This window comes from Salvelinus fontinalis, chromosome 1 (genome assembly GCF_029448725.1).
Source record: "Salvelinus fontinalis isolate EN_2023a chromosome 1, ASM2944872v1, whole genome shotgun sequence".
Classification (NCBI taxonomy): Eukaryota; Metazoa; Chordata; class Actinopteri; order Salmoniformes; family Salmonidae; genus Salvelinus; species Salvelinus fontinalis.
Genome location: NC_074665.1, coordinates 88,468,032 through 88,479,960, shown reverse-complemented (window position 1 = coordinate 88,479,960; position 11,929 = coordinate 88,468,032). Strand labels below are relative to the sequence as shown.

General features: G+C 38.8%; 1 protein-coding gene across 1 annotated transcript; it reads right to left on the bottom strand.

Moving 5' to 3' along the window:
* Nucleotides 1-446: 446 nt before the first annotated feature.
* On the bottom strand, nucleotides 447-10,312 carry LOC129863343 (p53 apoptosis effector related to PMP-22-like). The gene is made up of 3 exons (XM_055935256.1): nucleotides 9,911-10,312; nucleotides 2,951-3,091; nucleotides 447-1,798 (listed from the first exon to the last, which is right to left on the bottom strand). Exons 1-3 carry the CDS (start codon nucleotides 10,113-10,115, stop codon nucleotides 1,587-1,589), a joined length of 558 nt encoding a protein of 185 aa, XP_055791231.1. The 5' UTR covers nucleotides 10,116-10,312; the 3' UTR covers nucleotides 447-1,586.
* Nucleotides 10,313-11,929: the final 1,617 nt, after the last annotated feature.

Below are 11,929 nucleotides of genomic sequence, written 5' to 3'. Positions count from 1 at the left end.
GCTATTAGCTATAGCTAGAAGATGTTGAATATTTTAACCACTTTACAATAACACAGTACAGTATTCCAACTTCAATGATAACACAATTTAATCTGTTATATTTGTCACAATAATTCATCAGAATTTTTTTAATAGTATGTCTTGTTTATGATGTCGTTCACACCAATTGCAAAATATCGTGCTGCCACAATTCGTAAATTATTTGTTCGGAGCAGGTTAGATATGTGTCTTTTCACATTCCAAGATAAGCTGTTGACCAATAGAAATAATTTCAAATGCTGAATGAACTGTATATGTAAAAGTCTGTGGTTGGGTGCTTCATGTTGGTTACCATTATCAGCACCTGGAATGGACATTCAATCTGCAGCGCTGAATATCAGCGTTGTAGCGCGGTTGAAATTTAAAGGGGATTGAATCCACAATCTACAGATTGAATCCAGGCCAAATGTGTATTTCTCCTTTATTTGTTTTAGTTTTCATTTGTCACAACAATGCAATCCAGCAATACCCATTCATAGCCAAAACAAGAACATTGTCCTTGTTGGAGTAAGAAAACTTAAATGTAAAAAAAGGACAGAAAATCTTAAAATACAGCTGAGTGTTACATAATACAATGACTAGAAACAGAATTCTTTAACTAATTGAATACAAGCAAATCAACACTTGCCTCTTTCCTTGCACCATACATTCATGTTTACATTTTCCCTACTGTACTTACAATTCAGTTTAGCCAGTAAATGACCTGAACCATTCATATTAGGATTAAAGTGAATACATTTTTGAAAGGCGACATCTTAAAACATCCAACAATCCTGCATTCAAATACATTAGCTTTGTATGTAGGGCATACGCCCTCTAACTCAGCTGGTAAGAAGACTTGACATTATCCATCAACTCTTGGATGGAGTCCTTACCGTTGATATTAAGTGCACTTCTGTGATTTTGCATTAAACTAATTTAAGGATAAGGTTATGGCAGTTTATGCACATTTTTTTATGTATAATCTGCAATATTGCTTCTGAGTCACTTCAACTACTCTACACAAACATCAAACGTGGAAAAACATCAAAGGTGATAGAAAAAAAGCCTCTGGATTAGCCATACCTGGCAACCTCCCCTGGTAACATGTGGACCACTCAAATCAATATAGGGATCAGTATAGGGGCGGAAATAGGGCACATCTATGGGATCCTTCCAACGGAGAGGGCATTCAGCGTTGTTAGAAATGACAAAAGTGATCTCCAATGATGTGTCCTCTGTGGTGGCAGAGGTGCTTCTGTCCACCTGGGGCTGCATCTCAATAGTCTTCTGTCCACCTGGGGCTGCATCTCAATAGTCTAAAGTGGGCTTCCTTTCCTTCATCTGGCTGATATGAAAGAACCTGAGCAGGTGAAAGTAAATTCCTGGTAGGTGAATACTATATTGCTTTCACTATCCTGTGTTGTTTTCCTCAGTGCAGATGAAGGGAAGGAGATGAAGAGAATGGAAAAATAAGATAAAGGGAAGGAAAGGGGATGAGGAGGGAAGGAGATAAGGGAAGTCCCTTCAGACTATTGAGATGTAGCCTGGGGGTGTCCGTGGTTCCTCTAAGCTGAGGTATAGATGTATTTGGTCTTGGCGAGGCCCGTGAGCTCATCCTCGTAGCGAGGCAGGCAGCAGAAGAGGATCCCACAGCCGATGCAGAGGATGGTGGCCCCCCAGCCGAAGCCGTAGGCCCAGGTGTAGTCGTATCGTCCCTCGAAGATCAGGTCATTGAACCTGACTGGGTAGATGATGAGGGCGATGAACTGAATGACCACTGTGGTGAGAAACAGGCAGAACAGAGATTTGTCAGTGGTGGAACATTCAGAAACAGGCAGAACAGAGCGGGTCATCAGTGATGGATCATTCCAAACAGGGGAGGAGGCTGACTCTGTGGAACAGTGACACATAAGTGCGAGAGTCTACCAAAACTAGCGTGAGGGTGTGTGAACTTAAATCTCTAGGGCTTAGATGTAACAACAAGTTAGAGCATGTGTCATATAGAATAGAAGGTGGATAATAAAGTGGATGTACTGTGAGGTAAAGTTGATATTTAAAAAAATGTACTGTATGGATGGCGAATCACAAAGTGGGATCAAACAATGGATCACATAGCGATGATTACTACTATTACTACTTTACGTCCACATATACTGGTGATCCAGTCAGAACTAGTTCTAAATACTAATACTTATTTACTACACTCTAAACACATTCTCATGAGAGGACGACGGCTTTATAGTCAGACACCTCTATGATTCAGCTATGTCTGACAGAGAGTTTCAGGGTAATTCTGAGTGACTGTGTAGCCTCTCTTTTCCCCTAGGCATAGGCCAGCCTGGCCTATCAGGTTTCACACTTGGGTGGCAGCTGCAGAAGGGGGGACATGGGGAGTAGCTAGGAGGGGGAGTGTTCCTATTATCTCACTATCAGTACTGTGACTCAGCCAGATGCAGAACATTCTCTCAGCCCTTCCCTGAACCTCAGAGCAGAGTAGGGACACAAACAACTCCCACTCCCTCTTCTCATTGGCATCGGTTCAAATAAGAAGACTAGCTTTAGGACTCGCCAACTACACAGTAGCTATGGTTGCCATGCTACTTGAGTCCCCTCGGAACGTGGAGGAGCAAAGGAAGCACTAAAGTATGAGAGTAATTGTAGTTTGAGGTTTGGAGAAATACATTTTGAGGCAGGCCAAATTAACAAAGGAAAGACAGTTGTTAATATTTCACTACGTCTTCAATAACTAACTTCTCCTCCATTAGCTCAGACACTTGAAGTACAAAAACATAAGGGAGCGGTTTCCCTGACACAGATTACACCTAATATTGGACTAAAAAGCATTTAATGGATATTGCTTTATAGTCCAGGAGTAAAATTAATCCGGGAAAGCGCCCCAAACAGAACAGAAAGGTGTTGTGTTTCTTACCAGTGATGAAGAGCAGGACCCCGATGACAGGCAGAAGGCTGATGTTGAGGGTGCAGCAGAGAGCGATACAGGAGATGATGAAGGCTATGATAAGGATGATGAGGCCGATGATCATAAGAGCTGCCACAGCCTGGGCCCAAGCTGAAAACACAACAAGCAATGTTTAGTACAGTGCCTTCAGAAAGTAGTCACGCCCCTTTCCCTTTTTCACATATTGTTTTACAGCCCGAATTTAAATTGGAGATTTTGTGTCACTGGCCTACAAACAATACCCCATTTTGTCAAAGTGGAACATTTTTACAAATTAAAAGTTGAAATGTCTTGAGTCAATAAGTATTCAACCCCTTTGTTATGGCAAGTCTAAATAAGTCACATAATAAGTTGTATGGCAATAATAGTGTTTTGAATGACTACCTCATCTCTGTACCCCACACATACAATTATCTGTAAGGTCCCTCAGTCGAGCAAAGAATTTCAAACACAGATTCAACCACAAAGACTATGGAGATAGGTAAAAATGTAAAAAGCTGTCACGGCCGTCGTAGGGAGGAGACCAAGGTGCAGCGTGATAAGCGTACGTTCTTCTTTATTTAAAGAATGAACACTGAACAAAACGAACAAAATAACAAAACGAACCGTGAAGCTAATATGGATAGTGCAGACAGGCAACTAAACATAGAACAAGAACCCACCATCGTCACACCCTGACCTAACCAAAATAATAAAGAAAACATAGATAACTAAGGTCAGGGCATGACAAAAGCAGACATTGAATATCCCTTGGAGCATGGTGAAGTTATTACTTACACTTTGGATGGTGTTTCAATACACCCAGTCACTACAAAGAACAAGGTTTCCTTCCTAACTCAGTTGCCGGAGAGGAAGGAAACCGCTCAGGGATTTTACCGTGAAGCCAATGGTGACTTTTAAACAAGTTCAATGGTTGTGATAAGAGAAAACTGATGGATCAACAACATTGTAGTTACTCCACAAACTAACCTAACTGACAGAGTGAAAAGAAGGAAGTCTGTACATAATACAAATATTACAAAACATGCATCCTGTTTGCAATAAGGCAATACAGTAAAACTGTAAAAAAAAAAAAAAAAAAAAAAAAATTGTGGCAAATAAATAAACTTTATGTCCTGAATACAAAGCGTTATGTTTTGGGGCAAATCCAACAACACATCACTGAGTACCACTTCATATTTTCAAGCATGGTGGTCACTGCATCATGTTATGGGTATGCTTGTCATCTGCAAGGACCAGGGAGTATTTTTTAGGATAAAAATAAATGGAATAGAGCTAAGCACAGGAAAAATCCTAGAGGAAAACCTGGTTGTCTGCCTTCCAACATACACTGTGTGACAAAGTCACCTTTCAGCAGGACAATAACCTAAAACACAAGGCCAAATATTCACTGGAGTTGCTTACCAAGACGACATTGAATGTTCCTGAGTGGCCTAGCTACAATTTTGACTTAAAATGGTCCTGAAGATACATGGCAAGACTTTAAAAATGTCTGTCTAGCAAAGATCAACAACCAACTTGACAGAACATTAAAAAGAATGTGCAAATATTATACAATCCAGGTGTGTAGTTATTTTTTAAAATGTTTTTATTTAACCAGGTAGGCCAGTTGAGAACAAGTTCTCATTTACAACTGCGACCTGGCCAAGATAAAGCAAAGCAGTGCGACAAAAACAACAGAGTTACACATGGAATAAACAAACATACAGTCAATAACACAATAGAAAAATCCATGTACAGTGTGTGCAAATGTAGTAAGATTAGGGAGGTAAGGCAATAAATAGGCCATAGTGGTGAAATTATTACAATTTAGCATTAACACTGGAGTGATAGATGTGCAAGTAGAGATACTGGGGTGCAAAATAGCAAAAATAAATAACAATATGTGGATAAGGTAGTTGGGTGGGCTATTTACAGATGGGCGGTGTACAGGTGCAGTGATCGGTAAGATGCTCTGACAGCTGATGCTTAAAGTTAGTGAGGAGATATGTCTCCAGCTTCAGTGATTTTTGCAATTCGTTTCAGTCATTGGCAGCAGAGAACTGGAAGGAAAGGCGGCCAAAGGGGGAGTTGGCTTTGGGGATGACCAGTGAAATATACCTGCTGGAGCGCGTGCTAGGTGTTGCTATGGTGACCAGTGAGCTGAGATAAGGCGGGGCTTTACCTAGCAAAGACTTATAGATGACCTGGAGCCAGTTGGTTTGGCAAAGAATAGGAAGCAAGGGCCAGCCAACGAGAGCGTACAGGTCGCAGTGGTGGGTAGTATATGAGGCTTTGGTGACAAAACGGATGGCACTATGATAGACTGCATTCAATTTGCTGAGTAGAGTGTTGGAGGCTATTTTGTAAATGACATCGCCGAAGTCAAGGATCAGTAGGATAGTCAGTTTTATGAGGGTATGTTTGGCAGCATGAGTGAAAGAGGTTTTGTTGCGAAATAGGAAGTCTATTCTAGATTTAATTTTGGATTGAAGATGTTTAATATGAGTCTGGAAGGAGAGTTTACAGTCTAATCAGACACCTAGGTATTTGTAGTTGTCCACATATTCTAAGTCAGAACCGTCCAGAGTAGTGATGCTAGTCGTGCGGGCGGGTGGGGGCAGCAATCGGTTGAAAAGCATGCATTTGCATTCTTAGAGACTTACCCAGAAATCTGACACCAACAGGCGCTTGAACAGCTTCTATCACCACGCAATAAGACTGATAAAAAGCCAACAAAATAGCTACACGGACCGAGTTTACCTTGTATCTTTATTGACCTTTTATTTCAGTATTTGCACGCTCTATGCACACTTCACAGGGCACTACACATGCACAGACACCATCACTACAACACACACAAACACTCACTCCATCACCTGATCACTCACACACATTTATACTGACTCTACACACCCACTCACATACAAACTGTGCTACTATTTATCTTATATTCTGTTGCCTAGTCACCTTACCTCTATACACATCACTCCAGTATCCCTGCACATGTAAATATGGTATTGGAACTAACTTGTTAAATATTTCCTGTATATAGTATGTTATTCTTACTTCCTTACTTAATTGTGTATTTCATATTTTTTATTATTATTTCTCGTTTAATTTTTTTCATCAGTACATTGTTATTGATTACTAATTACTGGTTGGGTTTTGAGTTTGTAAGAAAGGCATTTCACTGTCCTTGTGCATGTAACATTGAAACTTTAACTTGAATAAATGTGATTCTAACATGTATTGACCCAGGGGTGTGAATATTTATGTGAATTAGATATTTCTGTATTTAATAAAAAAAGAAACACCCTACCACACCCAACAATAACACAATTACAGGGCCAGGAGGACACCAAAAACAACATCTCATTTAAAGAAAAGTTGTGATTATGCATCCAATACGTTTAAACACATTGTCCATGGAATTCTACAATAAGAAATTCTCACAAATGAAAGATTTGTCCCCCAATCAGATTAGGTTGTGAATGAGAGACTCTCATAGCTATTTAGGGGGTCTGGTTTGATCTCCTTCTCTTGAATGTTAAAGAAACCAGACATGCGCTTGCACATTGTTGCAGAAAGTACCCTCGCTTGTAGTAGTTTCAAGTTCCAAGTTGTATTAGTCGTATGTACATGAAACACATGGTTTACACAGTCTAACGAAATGGTTACTGGCAGGTTCATGCTGGACAAAGCAACAACAAGAAGAAATAAGAAAATATAAGAACATGAACAAAAAGTAATTGTCAGTAGAATAAACTATTTAGCATAAGTTTAATAGAGGAAGGCCCAATTTAGTCAAATATTTACACCTGTATTAGGTAAGGAGGGTAGTACATTGTTATGCCGCACACAAATATTGCAATGAAACCAGTGTATTATAATAAATGTATGACTGAATCCTGATAGGTTTCATTGCAATGCGGAGCAAACCTTTGTTCTACAGTATCACAACTGCATCATATTTCAACACACATTACTGGTGGTCGGTTATTAACTGACATATGTTGCATGCAAATGCAGAGCTCACACCTTAAATTATTCACTCTCTGTCTACCATCAGGATTAAATGACAGGCAGCCTACGCCTGAGCTTCAGGCACTGCAGTCATGCCTTCACTTGCCTCTAACAGACAACGGGATCCTAGTCTAACAAGTTTAACTTTGTGTGTACTAAACCATACAGTAGAGTATCATTCAAACATTAAACAGATGTAGAGAGGTGGCATGAGAAAGGATAATGTCCCTTGTGTTCAGGAAATGTAGATATTCTCACACTCAAAATGATGTGCTTCTCTGGATCTCAAGTCCATGGTCGAGAATCGTTTTAGTGTATTAGTAGCCGACTGTTACAGTTGTTTGACTGTTGCAAAGGATCTCTTTAAATGCTAGTGAAGGATCTCTTTAAAATGTTAGTGTGAGTACTTTAATCTAATTCAAACAGTGTGATGTGGACAGCTCACAGGGCCGAAGATAGATCACAAATATGAGTCTAAATACTCTCCAGAAGGGGAACATCTGTCTTGTGACTTTCCTAATCAAGTTCAAAATAAACAACCAATGGCAAACCAATGTTGTTAATTTGAAAAAGTATGGGTCTGAACTTAAATAGATTGAATCAGTTGAGTCGTCATCTACAGCGATTAAGTACAGATTCTATAATTGAGTTTGCCACTGTTTGGTTAAGGTGCACGTTTGAGTATTGTTGATTTCATTCATGCACTGTGCATTTTAAATAAGCAAGTTCATTATGTGACTCCAAGCTAAGAGGTATGCTTGCAGTTTTAGGTAGGCTCTATCACATTGATTTGGCAAAAAAAAAATTACATAGCCTAATAATCACACAAAAATGCTCAACCCCATTAAGCAATTCCTATTATTGAGGGATTAATAAATTAGTCTGACAATATTAAAACAATGTTGATACAATAGTAATTACTGTGTTATTACACAATATACAGAAACAATTTGAAATGTTCACACGGGTTTGATTGTGAAGACAAACAAATCCCATAACATCATCCATGCAACATGGCACCACTAATTCCAGAGAATCCCTCCATGCCATCTTCCCACCCAGGAAGGGACAGGAAGTGGCCCTTGGAATGGACAACATCCGGCTGGGGTTGATTAATCACAACAAAGTTGTGTTCCAGTGGTAATATGTCAATACTAGTTCATCTTGATGGCACCAGTCAGATAGCAACATTACAGCCAACTGCACTTACCCAAACATTGTTAACCTTGGACCAGCAGCACTGACTCCACATACACCGCATAATAAAAAGAAATATATCATTCTCCTTGATTTGTATTTGACTAGTTATAAACTAACTTTTTATGGTATGAAAATAAAGGGTACAATTATACCAATTTAATTTCTCTGAGTCCAATTCCACCTGCCTGCTATGCAATCCCACAGTTTAGGGTAAATGAATGGTTGCATTTATGTAAGTAACCCACTGACCGAGCAAGGATACTGGGGTAAGTAACCCACTGACTGAGCAAGGACACTGGGATAAGTAACCCACTGACTGAGCAGGGATACTGGGGTAAGTAACCCACTGACCGAGCAAGGACACTGGGGTAAGTAACCCACTGACTGAGCAAGGACACTGGGATAAGTGTAACTGTCTTTTCCTCTCCTTATAACATCAAAAATGTTGTTTACTGAGAGCTGAAACTATTCCTCCATTTGGACTGCTACCTGAATGACAACACAGCTGTCCTAACTGACTGACTGACTGCAGCAGTACTTCCTGAGTTTTGAGTAATAGCATATGTTCCGAACGTACCAGACATGGATATTCTTCACCAGTGTCCAGTGAAGACAGAGGCATTTTCTTAATTATCTTTTCTCACCACAGATTGTCTGGCAGTGGTTTGTAGCAGGACCTCTCCAACTTGGTAGGGGCACTCATCACACTTCTAAAAATAGCCCTGAGAACATGACTGAGAAAGCCATCTTGACATGAATCCATCCTGCCTGTTAATACCAATATTCAAAGGCAATTCCCTATTCTATTTTGTTCTATCATATACTATTGTTAGGAATTGGAACCTTGGTTGCATGTAAAAAATGTGACGCAACCTCTGACATTTGATTTCTATTCTTACAATATATCTAAAGCAGCCAACATTTTAATTTAGTATGAGAAAGGATCTGAGTGGATATGTGCTAGATCAGAAATATTCGCTGATTACCATGATGAGTTGAGATGTTATAGTAGCTGGAAAATGTGCAGGAAAACACCCAACAAACAGGGGGTAAAGACAATGGGAAACAGGGAAAATCAAGTGTTGTTTGAAGTTTACTCTGACTGGCTGCCACTTTGCCATTGAAAACCCCCAGGAGAGCATTGCTTTGCTTGTTGAGGGCTGACTTAAGGAAAAGGAATTGTGGACCGAAATAAAGAAATAGGTTGATCATGAAGTAGGCCCATGCACTTGCCCAACAAACAATATACAACTAATGAAATGCCTCTGTGGAATACCTTTTGTACTGTGTAGGCTGAATATTAGTTATTATGATCTTGATCAGAGAGTGGGTATAATTTGTGGAACGTTCCAACAGGAATCTGTTCCAAAAACTTTATAAATAACAAGGTTACCAACAAACGCATACAAAGTTGTAGGGAGTGGGTTATTTAATTACGTTTTTCGGCAGCTAGTTAGCTAGGTGAACTGATCATGCCACTTAGTATGTGTTGTTTGTTGGCAAACCTTGTACTTTGGAACAGATTCCTGTTGGAACGTTCCACAAATTACACCCACCCCAGATCAGCCTTACTGTGAGCAGTCTCCAAATCAAACTCTGAATACATACACACTATAGTACAGAAGGCTATATTGTCAAATAATTAATATAGTGTTATTTTCCTTGTCACTATGATTAGGGCTGTTAAGTGAATCTTTAAAGATTTTCTTTCAATATGATACTTACAGAATTCCATGAGAGATTTGCATTCCCATTTGTCATTCCGACCTCGGCATTGACTCCACATACTTGCGTAGTGGGACTTTGCGTCCTTGTCCTCAACCCATCCCGAAGTAGCAGCAATGGCAATAATGTCAAATATAATCGCAAAAAGCAAAAGAAGTGGTACGATCCACCTGCATCTTGGATACGCAATTCCACAGCGAAACATTTTCGACAAACACAGACCAGACAGTGCGGATAGAAGCGGTCAGGCGTCCAAATACAGTATGGGTTTGTGTAGGCTACACCTTTTTTACTGATCAAATCTGAAAGCCCCACCCTAGATTGCAACGTAATCCGTGCACAGGGGCCGAACCCTGTTTAAATTACTTGGAAAGGCAGGCAGGCTCATTCTCGTCAGGCTTGGCGGAGGGGCGAGAGTCAACCCAATCAGCATCTCAAGCCCAACCCATTGACAGTGGCCGCAATCCAAACACTTAAAAGACACATCCTATCCCCTTAGTGGACACTTCTGATGACGTATCATTACGTCTGATGAGTATACACCGTTTTAAATTAATTATTTGTATTTTATTTACAATTATCAACAAACAAAAAGGAATAGTCACATGCAAACAAGCATACATACAAACTATTTACATTGCCAGGAATCCTAAAGAAACAAATCATATTAATTAATAATACAAGTTTTAATTGTCTTTTTGTTTTTCATTTTTGTTAAAGTAGTGCCACATTGTTTAAATTCATTTATAAAGGGGGAAAAAAAGTTGTGAAATAGACCATTTGCATTTCTCAATTTGAAATGTAACTAATATTACTAGCAGTTGAATGAAATATACTACATCTTTGTCAATGCCAGAATTTCTGAAATAAATCAATATATCACAACCTGTCCCGTTTTCTTTGTAACAAAGTTCTGTATGTCAATCCCCCCAAAAATCTACTATAAATACAGGTACATTTTTTTAATCTTTCTCCAAACCACAGAAATCTCAATTATAGTCAGTATTCAGCTTGAATCTTTGCAAAACATGTTTCACAGGATAAATTATATGTAACATTTTAAATGAAACTTCCTTTACCTTGTTACTGACACAATATTTGTAAGGAATTTTCCATGCTTTCCCCCATTGTATATCACCATAGATATTTGACCAAAAACATCTTGCTGAGGGAAATGTAGTATCACAAACAATATTTCTAATCTGTTTATTAGTACATTTATCTTTGAGGATGTTAATATTGCCAATTAATATATTTTCATTTAAAATGTATGTTACTTACATCAGCCACAGAGGAATTTAAAAGAAATACAACCGCCTTTGGAATCGCATCAAAAACAATCGCATATTCTTTCGGGGTTATTGTAATTCTAAACTTAGCAAGAAATTCCCCATATGAGAGTAGGTATCCATCCTCATTCAGTAACTGACCAACCAAAATCATTTTATTCTCAAACCAGTAACGAAAAAAAATACTTATTTTTAAATCGCATATCTTTGTTGTTCCATAGGAAGTATGTTTATAAGCTAACATCCAAGCTAAAAGTGCCTGCTTATGGAATTTGGTCAATTTTACTTGGATTTTATCGACATCAAAATTCCACCGAAGCAGAAATTCTAAACCACCACCAGTCAAATAAATACTTAGGGAAGAGATTCCAAATACTGTTCTGGTTCTTAATATACTTAATCCAATTTATTTTAAAAGTATTATTTAGACTATTGAAATCTAAAACCTCAAGACCTCCTTGTTCTTGGGTATTACGTACTGAGAAGATCTTTCCGTAGATAGTGAGGCTTGTTCCTCCAAATAAAATTATAAAGAATCTGATCTAAGTCATTTACAATTTTAGGGGGTAAGTCAAGTGATAACGAGACATAAACCAATCTGGATAACCATTCAACTTTGGACAATAAAACCCGACCATGGTGTGGTGGTGGTATCATCAGCCAGTTGATATAGTTAACATTCATTGCCAAGTGCTGAAAAACCTTAAATTCCCTTTCTCGATATGAAGAG